This window comes from Copadichromis virginalis, linkage group LG9 (genome assembly GCF_057382275.1).
Source record: "Copadichromis virginalis isolate Kocher_CV1m ecotype Utaka linkage group LG9, C_Virginalis_male_GT1.1, whole genome shotgun sequence".
Taxonomy (NCBI): Eukaryota; Metazoa; Chordata; class Actinopteri; order Cichliformes; family Cichlidae; genus Copadichromis; species Copadichromis virginalis.
In genome coordinates, this window is record NC_140626.1 from 7287194 (window position 1) to 7303637 (window position 16444).

At 42.5% G+C, this 16444-nt stretch overlaps 1 protein-coding gene across 1 annotated transcript in view; it reads left to right on the forward strand.

Annotated features, from left to right (window-relative positions):
- gfod1 (glucose-fructose oxidoreductase domain containing 1) overlaps positions 1-15827 on the forward strand; it is a 37290-nt gene extending 21463 nt beyond the window's left edge. Inside the window, exons 2-3 of the mRNA XM_085467512.1 lie at positions 8166-8359; positions 8637-15827. Of these exons, the coding sequence (XP_085323638.1) occupies positions 8166-8359; positions 8637-9377 (935 nt within the window). The 3' untranslated portion in view covers positions 9378-15827. The remainder of the gene's footprint in view (positions 1-8165; positions 8360-8636) is intronic.
- The last annotated feature ends 617 nt before the right edge of the window (positions 15828-16444 follow it).

Sequence of the window (16444 nt, forward strand, 5' to 3'; positions counted from 1 at the left end):
AACCATTCAGTGAGGCACAAACTGCTTCAAAGATGCTGAGAATAGTAATACTGGCTTTAGAGAATCTGTGTTGTTTACTCAAACACATCATGATACCAGCTAATGCTGCGTGTGAACTCTGCTTTACTACATATCGATTTCATCAGTGGATAGGAATGTAGAAAGCTCCTCCCTGACACGTCTCATTGTGACCCTCGCCCTGCAGGAGCACGTGCGTGCCACAGCGTGGCAGATGGCTATTTCTCCTGACTGGTTCCCCTACATTTCCTATTTCTGGCTTCCTCGGGCGGAGGGCCTATTGTGTTGGCTGTTGCAATGATGCCTTCAGCATCCTTCTCGAGCCACCTGGTTTTCCTTTCCAGCTGTTTCCACAGGGCCGCATTAGAGGCGGATTTAAATGTGAACTCTGGTCTTGTAGTCTGGTTTTGTCCCCATTTCTTCAGCTGGCGAGTCAAGTTTATTGTATCAGTGTTGCTGATCAGTATTTGCTCTGCCATCAAAAGCAAGTCAGTGAGCCTCGCCCTCACTTAAACCCAGCCTGACCTTCCTGCACAGCCAACACTTCCAGCCTTTCCTTCCTCAGCAGTGCCACTCCTGTACAGTGGAGGTGTGAGATCTCATGCAATGAAAGCATTCCCTCTACCACACACAGCCTCATACCCTCCCTCTCGTGTTTCAAGGCTGTGCCCTGTGTTTGTGTGTCTGCTGAAGTGAATATTTGGTGCCCTGTAGGATACGCCACGAGTCGTGCAGAGAGGCCCAGATGATGTGTGTGGCAGTGAGCAGAGAGGAGCACTGGACTGGAGAAAGTTGGCCTTCATTTGTAATGATGCAGCTGCTCTCTCTTTGTCTATCCTGGCATTCCTCTGTCAGTGTCTCTGTCCAGCCAGTGTTGACTTAGCAAAATGGAAGAATATCAAAAATAATCATATTTACAGGACCTGAAGCAATCACAGCCTTCAAGACTTAGAATTTCGCTTGTTCATTGCGGTAATTTGGCTGAATTAAAGACTGTCACTGTAATTTTTGATATTTTGATGTGTAAATGTCATAGAACAAGTAACATGAACAGTTAGCAGTGAACAGTTTCCATATAAGCCATATATGAACTCAGGGGCCAGATCAAGTGGGACCCTCTTGGGGCTGAAAAATGAAGCCAACACTGATAAACATGGCCTAGTTTGACTAAATAAACACTTAATTGGATCTCCACCTAATGCACTTTGTTTGTTTTGGCACCAGTAAAGTTTTCTAATAACAGCTGGCACTTGATCAATACTGCGTGGACAGTAAAGCGTAAACATGCAGGTATATGGATTTTTACAGGAGTTTGTAAAATTGTCATGTCACCATCTTTATTGCACATCCTGTTTTTAATAAATAGAACTTGCAGGAAGTCACGCATGCTTTGTGTGTATGCAGAGGACAGTGGGTTTTAAATTCAGCAACTTTTATGTGTATGACTAGGGATGGGTATTGATAAGATTTTCATGATTCCGATTCCATTTTCGATTCTTTATCGATTCTTATTTTTAAAAAAGGAGAACACTAAGGTCGATTAGCTTAGAACTTTGTTTTATATGTGTGAATGTGTGTGTGAATGGGTGGATGACTGGATATGTAAAGCGCTTTGGGGTCCTTAGGGACTAGTAAAGCGCTATATAAATACAGGCCATTTACCATTTTACCATTTATATCTTCTCTTTGAACAAGATAGAAATTTAGGAGTAACATGGCCTTACAAACCCAACAGTGAGATCTTAAGAGAGCCACAGCCTACGGCTCTTCAATGGGGTGTCACAGGGTCCCCAGGAAAAAAATTGTAAATGTAAAATAATAAAATAAATATTCTTCTGTAGCAATAACAAAGTGTAACATAAATTATTCTGTAGCAATTACACAAGAATATCCAGTAATGTCCCTGCCTACAATTAAACACATTCACTTACCGAAAATCATCTGCTGTGGCAAATGGGTTCAAGCCTTTTACCACAAACTGAGTCACTGCTCGGTGACATTCGTCTATCCTGGCCTGAAAGGAGACGCTACCGGTAGACTGCAGCGAGAACTGCCAGCATCTGAGCCAGACTCTGTCTGTCTCTCTCATCATGGTGGCCTAAATGCACAGTAATAGCAGGTTTTGTAATAAGGCAGATCGCGCTAACATAATATGCACTGTTAGTTGATTATTTACCTGCCGCATTAACGGGAGAGGACGTGCAAACGTTACCGCTGCTGCTGGGTTGAGATTCACGAGTCCGGAGCAGAATTAAAAACACGATCGCGTGTTTTGTGAGCAAATGCTTTTGCATATTCGTAGTGTTTCTTCCCTTAAATGAAGTATCTACTTTGCAAGTATTGCAAGTTGCCCTGTTGTCATCCGTTCTCGTAAAGTATAACCAAACTTTTGAGCGTTTGAGCCGCCATGTTTCCTGCCAGGTAAATGACGCTCCGCAACGTGGTGACGTCAGTCAGGGCGACTGGAATCGATAAGGGAATCGTTTGCAAAAATGGCAAACAATTTCAAGGAACTGAAACAGTGGTTTTCGATACCCATCCCTATGTATGACTGACAAGAACTACATGTTTTGAATGCTTTTTCTTTTTCTCTGCATATGTTAACTTAGTAGAAATTGCTGCTAACTGCTGCAGTGGTTGCACTGTTAAAATTGATTGTACACGATCTCATACTTATTGCTGTAACGATGTTAACATGCTGCACATGGCTCATCCATTCAAGATTCAGTGACTCATCTGTTCCGTCCAATTAATTACAAAGCCCCTGTCTGCCTCATTCTCCTCTCCCTGCAATGAGATTAAGGAATTAACTTTTGTTTTTCACTAGAGGGTCATGATCAGAATATGTGCGAGCAAATAAATTAAAACTAGTCACCTGCTGGGTGGTGTTTCTGCCTTTCCAGCTTGTAGCAGGAACACGTTTCTGCAATTTACTTCTTTTTTGGACGTCAGGTCTGTGAGGCGATGGGGTGTGTTTTCAGTCTGTGAGGTCGGCTGATTTGTTAGGCAAGTTGTCAGGAGCGTGTACCTGAAGGCACCTGGAGGGAAGCGTGCTACCACTGTTCACTGAAGGAAGCTTCTAATCCTAGAAAGCTAAAAAATGGCAGTCTTGTACAACCTGCTTTGCAAAATGTCAGTGACTCTTATGCAATGCTGCTGCTCCTGCTGCATACCTGCTTCCATGGTACATTGTCTGGATTTACACAGTAAAGAATGATGCATCCCCATTACTGGCCTCTTTATAATCTATTAATACTCTTGTCATATCTATAGGAGTGTGATTGTCCTTTTCCCCTCTAATGCAGGGCCTTCCTCTCTCTTTGCCTTTAAATCTGTTGGTTAGATAAGTCTTATATGTGAATTATTGATGCTAAGGGACTGAGCCTCTGTGCTCAAGGGTTTTTTCTGCTCCATTACTGCTCTCCCACTGGGTCAGGAACTTTACCTGCGATTTGAGCTTCAATTTACCCCACCAATCCTGAGGAAGTGTAGCTATTCGACCAACCCTAACCCCCAGCGTCAGGCCTTTACACTAAACCTACCGTATATCTAAGGATATTTTCCACTGTTGATCTCACATGTGGCACACATTAAGAAAAAGAAGAAGCTTACTAGCTGTACATCCAGTAGATTATCAACCACCACTGTTAACACACTGAAGGCTCAAAGACCAGCTAAATTGCAATATACAGTATTTCAATAAAGCGAGGTTGGCCAGGAGAGAAGCAGCCTTAACAGAATGGCATCAGGAACAGAGGCAGGTTATAGGCTGATTCCTACCAGCCCTGTGGCAACCAAGCAGGTCAGAATTTGCACTTATCCCAGTTGTTACATCCTAGGTAGGGCTCCAATAATCCAGAACACCTTAATTTAATGACCACTTAAATCTGATAGGCAGGTCAGTGCGTATTACTGTCGAATGAGTTCATTTTTCATGTCTGGCATCCTGGTGTCGCTTCCATTGAAGGTACATCTGTGATGTGTTCATGGTGCAGGTGTAAAGTGGGTTACAGTGCTTGAACATCTAATTAGTAGCACAGAAGAGGAACAAGCATAAACGGAGTAAGGGTTTTTTAAGTGACAGTTTATTTCAAATGAATTTTTTGAGCACCTCAACATAACACTCCGCTGTTTGTGTCTGCTAGCTATAAGGTGCAGATGCCGATCAGGACTACTTGGTATGTACTAATAGATAAACTGGAAATAAAAGCTTACATGTAATGTCCTCAATCAACTTAGCAATTTAAAATCATATATTGAATTTATACATGAGCTGTTTGTTAAACAAATTGAGAGCAAAGCAGGCTGTTAACAGTCAATGTTAGGTTACATCAAGCGTCTTGATAAATTCAGTTGGAAGTCTAAGTCTGTCTGACAAAAAAGTTATTATGTTTCTTATTTCTAATTAATTCCTCATTAATTCCTTCCCATATGCTGCACCAGTACACCTAATCTCAGGGTTTCCCCTTAGACTAGGTATTACTTGGTGCTGTTGTTTCTGTAACTAACAAAAATTTCAGATGCAGAAAGGAAGCACGTCTGTCTAGAGATGATATGTCTAGAGATTAACATCAACTCAACGTTTCTCACTTCCCAATGCTCACAACTGAGTGTTGGAGCATAGATCGCCCACTAAATTGAGCTCTTCAGGTCCCTTACGGGGAGCTGTATATGGCCCACAATACTGCTGTAAGTACACAAAGTATTGTATTTTACCCTCAATCCTTATCCATTCGAGTGCCATTTGTTTACTCTTGGAAGTCCTGCCTAGTTGTACTGATGACACTGTATCTTTCTTTGGCATCCCATCTTTCAAGGGATTCCCATGTGATTTCTTAAATTTACAATTGCTTTCGCTCCATTTCCCATCGTCCTCCTCTTCTTTTTTTTTGTACTCTTTGCTCTGTGCTCTGCACTCGTATTTCTTCTCACGCTCCTCTATTCACTTTTAATTCTGGTCTACCAAATACAGCATTAGCGCTGTATCATTTCATCTCCCAGCCGTTGGTTTACTGCAGTGGTTGCTATGATAGCACCTTGTGCTCAGGTGCATCCATAATCTGTTGCGCAAACACACGATGTGTCCTCTCACTGTCTGAGTCACACTTCAGCAGAGTAGCTCCCCTGACTCATCAGTCTGACCTGCCTAAGCCAGGCTCGACCTTTCAGAGCTTTGTAGACAAGGAACGAAAGGTCGTTGCTGATCTGAAGAGAAGCCGCTTTTCATCTCCATAAAGGTCACACTTTAGTTTGGCATGACAGCACAACCATAAGAATAACAGTATAAAAAGTTCCAGTATTCTTTGTCATTTTTGTATTGTTTGTATTCTATTGTTCTGTATTGTGTTGTAACTAGGCAAGCTAGTGCTTCATATGAAAACCAAAATACCCCATCAAGAACATTTAGCATTTAGCCTGAAGAGTCTCACCCGAGGCAGTGTGTCTTTTCCTGTATCTGTTTCTGTGTGTTGCTGCCAAGACGAAGGGGACGTGGGTAAATATTTTTTGCTTTGTGTGTGTGTGCACAGTGGCTGGGTAATGGGTGGGGGGGGAGGGGCTCCCTTAGCGATCCTCAGAACTGGGTCAGAGGGATTAATATCCTGACCTGGCTAATTGGAGCTGAAGTTCACTTCCAAAACTGCTAGTTCACCCACAGGCAGCCTCAGCCGGGACTCCACTATGAAGCTTTTCACACTCTGAGGGCTCAAGGAATGTGTACAGTATGTGAAGCAATGCTTTTAGATTGTGTGTACATATCCTTTATTATTTGACTCCCTGTTGACAGTGTGAATCTAGAGCATTTACAGTGCATTAAGCTAACAGTGGCAGAAGTGGCCACAAGAACAGCTCAGTGTCAGCGTATCAGTCAAAATAAATCCTTAGCAACAGCCCGACACTAGTGGGAGGCTTAGACCCCCCCAGTCAGTCAAAGGTTTTAAGACATAAGCATGATTGTGCAGAGAAAATACCACATTCTTTCACTTACAAATACAAATGGATTTAAAAATGCACCTTTATTCAGTACAGTGGTCTGTAGTTATCCTCTTTGAGTTCTTTATTCTTATCAAACTAAAACAGTACAACAGGTACCACGTGTGGTCAGTCAGAGTTTTTCTAATATGGAACAGGCCATCCGTTGTTTTGTATTTACCGGTCTTACAAGAGAAAAGGTTCCAACTGCGCGGTTTAGAGGAAGCAGCATTTCTGCTCCTGTGCCTGTCAGTGGTTGTATGCATCTTTTGTGAAAACCTAGAACATTTAAGCTAGTTAATGTAGATTACTATTCACATTACCTGTCTTTACACATGAAAAAAACATACACATAAAAAATTGAAATTTAATGTAACACATTATCTTCATTGACAAAAAGATATAAGTTAACTGGCTTTTTTTACAAGAACCTTGTGGTACTGGCCACACCGCAAACAAAGATGGGCTTCTGTTGAAGTTTATATAGATTTCTGTATACTATGAACTATACTGTGTCACTATGTTGACTTTGTTCTACAGTATGTTTCATCATTTACTATTGTGGCCACAGAGACTGTTTACTTCTGCTTTGCACTGGTTGTATGCATTCAAGGCGTCCTCATGATGGATATTTTTTATACTTTGTACAGTATTGAGTGTTATTGATTAACATTGATGTTCTTTGCAAAGATGTAGTAAAGAACAGCACAGCTGTTTCAATGTTTTTGTCATTCAGAGCCAGTTTGACAATCGATTGCAATTTGCAGACAGATTTCAGGGTTTTGCGGTGGGGGGGGGGGGGTGTCTCTTTTCTGTCACTCAGAATTGATTTTGTTTGAACTGTTGGCTCGAGGCAAAATTGGTGCTTGGCCTGATTCTGTTTCGTCTGCCTAGAAACTGAACAACAAATCAATGAGTACGAAGCAACTTACTCCTCAACAGCATATTTTGCAGTACCATCACTATAACGGTGATGTGAGGACAGACATACAGCCTCACATCTTGGTTGTGTTCGGGTGTTTCTGCCACCAGTGGGCCTTTTGATGTGCTGGAAGTGATTTTTATTGGGTTTCGTACACGGTCTTTCTCCTCTCTTCTACCATAAGGCATCCAGTAATGCAAATGAACCCTGTCTAAACCTCTGTGAGCTGTGTGGTCTTACTGTACACCATGGTTATGTCTGCAATATCACGCATGCCTGCCAACAATTATTCAACGTATCAAATTAATTGACTTTTTATTTAATAAATCACAACAACAGTTGCTTCATGGCACTTTATATTCTAAGGTAAAGCCAATAATACAGAGAAAACCCACTGGGAGGGGCGGTTAGGTGCATAAAGACAGGACAAAAACACACTTTGGAAGAGATCTAGAGATTAATAATAACTAATAATTAAATGTAAAGAGGTGTATTAACACATAGTGAGTGAAAAAGGTGACTGAAGAAGATGCACTCGATGTGGGCGATCATGGCTCAAGAGTTGGGCGTTCGCCTTGTAATTGGCATGTTGTTGGTTCGAGCCCCGGCTCGGACAGTCATTGTGTCCTTGGGCAAGACACTTCAACCGTTGCCTACTGGTGGTGGTCAGAGGGCCCGGTGGCACCATTGTTCGGCGGCCTTGCCGCTGTGGCTACAATGTAGCTGCCATCACCAGTGTGTGGATGACTGGATGTGTAAAGCGCTTTGGGGTCCTTAGGGACTAGTAAAAGCGCTATACAAATACAGGCCATTTACCACTCAATACATCATGGGAATACCCCAGCAGCCCATCTAAATGGCTTTTAGTGACTTTAGAAGATCTTCATTAGGTTTGGCTGGTGGAGCCAATAATATAGACTGCAAAACTGCCTTTTTGCATGGATTCACCATTGGTGCGCAGTTTACACTAACAGTTCTCACGACCCAGATAGGAACTACTTGAAAGTTCTTGACATCTTGAGCCAGTTGTTGTGGGAGTTACCACATTTAGCAGCTTTGCATTGTTTCTTCAGGGGAAGGGATGTTTTTATGCTCAAGAGGATATTATGACTCTCTCACTCTCTCTCTTTCCGTCTCTTCTCTTCCACCTTCTTCCTTCATCTGAACATTTCAAGTAAGCTGTCAGGCTTTTTTAGTACAATAAGTTGCAAGGTTGCATGTCTGATTCCCCGTTGTCTCTCCTTTATTTTATAAGGTATTGGCAAAAATGTAATCTGCGACAGGACCGCCACGCCTCTGGATGCCTTCCGAATGATGTCAGCTGCCCAGTACTACCCCAAGCTGCTGAGCATTATGGGAAATGTTCTGCGTTTCTTGCCAGCTTTTGTTCGAATGAAGGAGCTGCTGGAGGCAGGTTACGTCGGAGAACTTCTGGTCTGTGAGGCCCAGGTATGACCAGAACTACTTCTGTTTATTGCTGTGTGAAGACATTTTATACAAATTGTTTCTTATGCTTTTATCTCGATGTTAGATTGAGTTATAGCAGCACCGGCATAGCAAAGAATCAATGTTGCTACAAGACACTGGTGGTACCCTGGTGATTTGATCCCAGATGCTACCCAACTATCTCCTTTTCATTCTTGCTTTTCCTGATCACAGTCAAGTGAGCCATAATAAAATCTAAAAAACTTGTGCTCCCTCCCCTGTTATCCTCTTTGTCTTAAAGGTCCACAGTGGTAGCCTCCTTGGGAAAAAATACAACTGGAGCTGCGATGATCTGATGGGAGGCGGTGGCCTGCATTCGGTTGGCAGCTACATTATTGACCTGCTTACGTTTCTGACAGGCCAGCGTGCGGCCAAAGTCCACGGCTTCCTCAAGACTTTCGTTAAACAGACCGACCACATTCGGGGCATCCGCCAGATCACCAGTGACGACTTCTGCACGTTCCAGATGGTACTGGAGGGAGGCGCCTGCTGCACCGTCACGCTCAACTTCAATGTCCCCGGAGAGTTCAGGCAGGAGGTGATAGTTGTAGGGACTGACGGGAGGCTAACGGTCACAGGGACAGACTTGTATGGACAGAAGAACAGTGGCGGTGGAGAAAGTGGTGGCGGCCCTGAGCTCCTGCTCAAAGACACCACGCCTCTCGAGAAGGCCTCCCTGCCGGAGAAGGCCTTCAGTGACATTCCGTCCCCTTACCTCACCGGGACGATCCGCATGATCCAGGCTGTGCGGCAGGCCTTCCAGGACCAAGATGACCGGCGGACGTGGGACGGGAGGCCCCTGACAATGGCTGCCACTTTTGAGGATTGCCTATATGCTCTGTGTGTGGTGGATACAATTAAGAAGTCCAACCAGTGCGGAGAGTGGCAGAACATTGTGGTCATGACAGAAGAACCAGAGGTCAGCCCAGCTTATCTGATCAGCGAGGCCATGCGGCGGAGTAGGATGTCCCTCTACTGTTAGCATTTTTAAAACTCATGGTGGCGCTCAAGCGGCATTGTTGGAAGTTTTTTCACAGAGCTGCCGGATTCCAGTTTTGTGTTGAAATTTGTGTTGTCACTGTTACAGAGGCTTTACACGACGACGTGCAGAGAGTTGTGGTTTCCCGTCCTCAGCGGTAGGAAAAGCAATGTGATAAATAATCAGAACTTTATTTATAAAGAAGCTTTTTTTTTTCATTTTGGCAGCAGGTTTAAGCCCTGCGGGGAGATGCACTTTTAAATCAAGCTAATTCATGCAACAGAAGGACCTACAGTGGCGGCATATCAGGGAGTGAAACTACCTGCTGGTTAGTTGGTCGATCAGTAGGAGGCGTCCTTGTGGGGATCGCCTTCTAATGTTCCCATTTCACCAACAGATACTTGCAATTTCATATGCTTTTCATCACCCCTGCTGGCTGCTTGATCAAACAGTTATTTGTGCCTCCTGTTTCTCCTTCTCTTCTATATAACTGGTCTAGAAAGACACACGCCCTACACTGTGGGTCTGAACAAGGACTGCCAAGGAAGAACGATAGTCTTTTTTTAAAATTGTGCCAGTCTGTTGTTGCTGTAATCTGAAGTACTTTTAGTACTAGTTTTACCAAGTGAATGTTAAAAAAAACAAGTCAGTGTGCTTCTTAGTCATGCTCTGTCTGCTCCGTATGTTTCTCCTATGTGTGTGAAACAAGAGAAAAAAAGAATCAATCATTTGGCTGGTGTTTTTTTGGGGGGGGGTCCCAGAGGACTCTGGTTTTCATATGCAATATAAACAGGCAGAAGGGGCACTAGTTTCTCTCTGAGCCTGAAATAAAGGGTTAGATTAAACTATGGTATGCCTTTATGCAGTTCCAGTCGGCTGTGCATCACCTGCGTGGTTGGTCAGTGTAGCGGTACTCTGACTCGTTTTATGCTATCATTGTAGCGACTTAATCTCATGTGGCACTGAAGTGCAGACAGTCTTGCATGTAAGTTTGCAAGCTATGTGCAGATTTCATTCGCACACTTCTGTGCAATCAGTGCTGCAAATTGCAAGCCCGTGTGGTCTGCCCAGAGCTTAAGTAAGACTGAGAACTTGCAGTAAATCAAGCAGTGTAGCAAAGTGTGGGCGACTACATTTTTAAAAAAAAAGAAAAAGTTTTTATTCAAAGTGTTAAGGTTGGTGTTATTTTGTGTTTTTTTTCTCATTGTTGGAAAAATTTCATATAGGCCTAAAGATCAAACCCAGTAGCATTAATCCATCTGTCAATAATTCCTAACTACAGTACAGTGTCTGTGGCCCTTGGCCCCACACCCACTGATCCCTGCTTTCAATTATTACATCAAATTTTTACATTAACTGTTTTTAAAAAGAACAGTTCAGATATGCGTCCAGCGTTTTGGCCTCTTTTAGCTCATGTTCCAGTGTTTTGGTTTTGCGTCACTCTCACCGCTCTCACTGACCTTATTTCCAGCAGCAGCAAACACACTGTATGCTGCCATACATATTTTTAAAGGAACTACAAGGTTCCTTCAGTCCACTGATATCTTTGTCACCAGTGTGCTCTAAAGACTAAAGAGTATTACGGAAATTGGTCCATTGACATGGAAACTCAAAGGCTGTTTTAATATGCAACTTTAAGAAAAGGGTTATGGTACTGTAGAAGACTACAACAATAAAGCCATACCAAACAGTACACAATTAAAGCAATTAAAGCTTAACTTGCAGTCCTGCTTTGAACCCCTATAGAGCCAGTGCCGTAGTAGGTGACAGCGCTGTCTGCACTGGTCTGCTGCCAAGATTGAATCTAACTTATTTATTTAGTTTATGCGCGGATTGTCAAGAGGAATGAAAACATGAAAACGGCATCCGCCTACATTGGAAGATTAATATCTCTTGCATTAGAATAGTGAGGAAGCTAATCAGTAAACTATGCTTACACAGACCATCAACACCAAACAGACCAACCACAGTTGTTTTCTCTGAAGGTGCACATCAGACTATGCTCTAGCTACACTGTAGTTTTAAAACAGTTGTAAGCGTGGCAGGAACCACTGCAGCGACGTTGTCAGCTGCGCTTCAAAGCTGTCCATGTCGGTTTGCTGCTTTGTAAATAGCAACAATGCTGGAAAAGAGATGAGCAGTGGCAGTGAAGCAGTTTCAAAATGCCCGAAAGCAATCACATTTTTGATCTTTTGCAGTTCAGAACAATCGATATTACTACAAGCCCCCACACTGGTTAATATTTTAACTGGAACTTAATTCAAACCCCAGTCCTCCATACAGCTTTCTATTATCTGGACAAAGGCAAATGCAGCTTTGGACTTGTTATGTAAGCAGAAATGTATGCTGTAAGTTTCATCAGCTTTCGACTAATGCACGTAACAGTTTAACCCACCAATCAGAAAACATAACAAGCAGGTGTGTGACTCACAGCCCAGCTTCCCGGGAAACAGAAACAAACCATCAGAAAGTGATGAAAGCAAATACAGCTGAACTTAAAGTTTAACGTCAGTCGACGCAGGTGAAGGAATAACACCAACCCACAAGCCAAAAGATTGATTTTTTTTTTAATATGCATTCTCTATCCATAAGCTGTGCTGAAATACTAAATATGTAACGACTACTGAAAATGTACATAAAAATAATATGAAGCAACAATACGCTTTTGTCTAAAGAATTAAATCAGTACTGTATGGGGTTTTTTGTTTTTGTTTTTTTGTACAAACCAAGGAACTGGAACATGTCTGGATGAATGTTAGGGTATTTATTCTATGTTGAAGTTTCCACTGACTGACCTGCAGTGCTATTGTGGGAGCTTAACAGCAGACTGAGGCCTTCGGAGCATTCAGCTTCTTATTTCCATTTATCGGATATTGACCAAAAGAGTCTCTTGTGAAAAGCTTTATGTTTTCTCTTTAAATGCACTATATCAGAAAGCAGCACAACTACACCGTCACCCATGAACTCATAGATCATAGAGTGTCAGTGCATGCTCTTTTATTGTTTACTGTTTAGTGCTTTGCTGAGGCCAGGCCCTCTTTAAAACCCCTCATGTCACAGAACAGAAATTGAAGAACCAGAAAACACTTTTGCCTAAATAGTTTGCATGAAAAGCGCAGAGTCCGACACTGATAAGCTGCCTCTCAGTACTTCAGGGAAAATATTGCCCCGTGTTTAAACGCCTTATCAAATCTGCATATAGACTTTCCCCCCTTTGTCAGTTAAGCTCACAAGATATAGCTATGTAAAGAAAAAACAGAACATGCACAGAAGTTAGACTTGTTTCTTCAGAGTTGAATTTGTCTGTTTATTACCATCAACACAGATTTGGGGAAATGAACCTAAGGGTTGGTCGACTGTGAAGAAGACACTAGATAAGCAGGCACTTAATAGGAAAAAGGAGAGGTCTTTAGGACCCCACTGATATGGCCTTTAACTCATTATACTGCTGTTTGATTTATAGCTCTCTGCTGGAGTAGAACTGGTTGTTTATTTGTCCCTGTTGAGTTCAGCTGGAGGTGAATGATTTGCCTTTCTCGCTGGTTAAATATAGATAGACGCACACAGGGAGGGAAAGGTTGGAGGCTAAATATAACACCTACAGCATATTAAAGGCAGCTTATGACTTAGGTTAACTTTTATTGCAGTAAAATCTGACGTTTTTGCTTTAATTGGTAGCATTTTATTTGCAGGTCTGTTTGGCCCTTATGCACTCTCGTAAAGTCCTGTGTGACTGTGCACTTTGGTGCAGTCAAAGATCTGAGAGTGTGATTTCTGGTTAATTTCCTGTTGGATTCTCTTGTGAGTCCTCCCTGTTTCTGCACAAGTAAATACTTTATGTGCTTATCTCTTCCGATGGAAAATGCATTTTTCAGATCAGTTCAGACTTTCTTGAGGACACATCTCAAAGGAGGCAACACCTTAAGACATAGGATTTGGAATTTGCATAAAGGCAGAGCTATGAGCCTTCGTATTCTACACGAGGGCCTGACTACGACTGATTAAAGCCAAAACTACGTAGATGTTAGCAGTTGGCTGTGCTGATCAATTTGCTGATAATTAGTATTGTGACTCTTTCCAGTAAACCTCCCAAGCATTATTAGAACATCTCTAAAGTGCTAATTAATTATTAAGAATTTGTGACACGTATCTATTATTTTTACCAATGCTGCCACCATGCCCCCAGGGTGGGGCCCTGATGAATGGATTAGTGGTAGCAGTTTTGGGGTTGGGTTCAGTTCTTGGGATCACGCTCCAGGCAGGATTTGTGATAGTTGTAAGGAAGTCGATGTCTTTTGGAACAACCATGGAAGGGAGCTTGATCTGCATCATAGACTGTAAAGGATAGATGTGTCTTCCAGGTCCTAAACCTGAAGCCAGTTGAAAAGTGCCTTAAAGCTGTCGAGTCTTACTGAATACAAATATTACGATCCTTAGTAGAGTTTAAAAAACAAAACGAGAACGCAGGGAATCCTTTAGGGCGGGGCTACCTAGTGATTGACAAGTCATTAATATTTAAGTTTGCGGTGTCATAAAAATATTGACAACGCTCAGCTCGAGGCTTCGCAAATCAGTGGATGACATCTGCCATATCCATCTTTTATACTCTATGCTAGGTAACAGTGTTGATGGTGATGTCAAAGGTACACGTGCCATGAGCCAAAGTCTCCTAGAGGTGTTACACTAAAATACTCATCGTGTTTTACTGCACCTATTTTAATGTTGTGGCTGATTAGTGTATGTTGCCTGCTCACACAAGCTCACATTGTTTCAGCAGGTTTTAGTGCCTCTGCACAAATAGATTCAGTGTGCTTTTAGATCAGCCTGGGCCTCATCTAGAAATAAATCAGCTATATTTAGTGTTCCGTGGTCAGAAGACCCATAAACTTAAGTAGACCTTCTTGAGCTCTTCATGTGTTTGAAGCTTATCTGTGTAGGGGTGAGTGCAGGTTTCATTCATGTCCACACAGAGCCATGGCCCTTCACAGAGACTCAGTTAGTGGATGCAGCAAAAACTTTTCATTTCAGCCAGTCTAGATGCTGGATAGGGGAAAAAAACAGTGAATCAGAGAAGAAGTCATTATGAGTGTTGTTACATCACAAGGCTTTAGTGGTCATTAGCAAAGCGTCTCCACCAGCTTTCATCTGTGAACGGAGAGGCAGTGAGCAGCAGTCTGAAACACACGAGGCAATACGTGGCTTCTGAAGCGCTGAATATTTAATGAGGAATGTGAATGAGCTGATACGGCACAGTGTGAGGATGTCATGCATTTTATCTGTTGACTGATTTTATCTTTTTTTTTTCTAAGTTGAACCACTGAGTGTTTTTGCTTTTCATTCTGATGACAAATTTTGTTGGTTTTTCCTCCGCCTGTCAGGATGGCCCGATTGTGCGTTGAGAAAGACGCTGCAGAAAACCTAAACACAAAACAAGAGGTGCTCCGGTTCCAGCACTTTGCCTCGTTTGCTGACAGTCTGACTATGAACCGCTCTGTCTCTGCGTCGACAGCGTTCACTGACTCATTGCTCAGGAAAGGCCTTCGCTCGCTGAGAGGGAGAAAGAGCGAGAAAGGAGGTGGAGGTGAAGGTGAAAACCTCAAAGAGATGCTTCTCATACACTCGGAGACTGTTAATTCGCAGCCGGATCCCACATTGCCAAAACTAAGTCTTGATTTGACCCCTCTCATCTCATTCTTTCACACTCGCTCCTCTGTAGGTCTCCCCTCCCTCTGAGGTTCCTTTTTTCAGCCACTGCTGAGAAAGTTGATTTGCTTTACTTTGCATCAATCTCTCCTTTCACTTGTCCCCTTTTCCTCCCTTTCCCCTTTCTATCGTGAGCCAGGTTGAAGCCTGGAGGAAAAGCTCACTGGTGCTTCTGCAGACCTCCCGCTCATCTTATTTGTTGTTTTCACAGCCGCACAAAGGCCGCTCCGTACACTCACAGGTTGTGAATGCCTTTCCACAGCTGACTCTGGCCGTGTCTTGCTTGCTTCCCGCTCCACAGATATCCATTTTGATGCTGTATTGTGACTATATCTGATATTTATTGTTCTGTATGTATATCGTGGATGCATGGACCTCTGTAGATACTGTAATTTGAACTCTCAAACGCATATTTATGGGTCTTACTAGAGAGAATGTACTTGCTGTAGGAATAATTTATATTTTCTATCCGTTAAGGAGGTCAGTTGGTGTCACAAATAAACGCCCTGCTGTAATGTTTTGTTTTTTTGTTTAGTTTTTTTTGTTCTGAGTGACTGTGTAACTTCTGTTTCAGTGTTTACTGGCAAATCTCCCTGCACCAGTGCTCGGCATTGATCGAATGTGTGTGGCTAAGGGAATGCGTGAAAGTGGGGGAAAATAAAGTGTGATCTTGTGTTTGCGACATGGTTTACAGCTTCAGCACTTGTCTAATGCTGCAGTTTCTATGGAATAAACAATATATACATACACGATGGCTCTCATTTCATTTTTCCTCAGTTAGATACTGGGCCACCACATGCTGGCAGGACTGCTTCAGCACACTGATTCTCCAAGTCTCTGATACTCTACTGGAACCAGGCACCCATTTCTTCCGTTATTTAGTGTTTTTATGACAGTCGTGGAATGCACCATCTTACATATTGCTCTTTAACATTTCACTGATAGGTACGTGTTCCATTGGTTTTAACATATGAAAGACCACAGAAATTCTGTATTACTTTGCAATAACCTTTCCACTGACAATTAGACTCAAACTATACCTGCAATTAACCCCATAGCATAAGATGGCCAGCAGATCCCACACTGTACATGTAAGGAGTTCCTGTTTTTGCTTTCATTTGTCACTCTTATGTGTTTAATATGAAGAAAGGTTAGAAAATGTGTATTATGATAAATCCAGCTTGTGTTACTGAGCATTTTTTGAAAGTCTTTGCTGACCTCTGCTGGCTATAGTGGATGCTGCACATGGTGTTGCTCAGACACAGGAACCCAAGACCTTCTTGCTCAAAGGAAACAATACCAACTACTTTGCTGCCAAAACCCAAGATTAAACTTGTATATAATCACGTTTCTAAAATAGGTTCTTT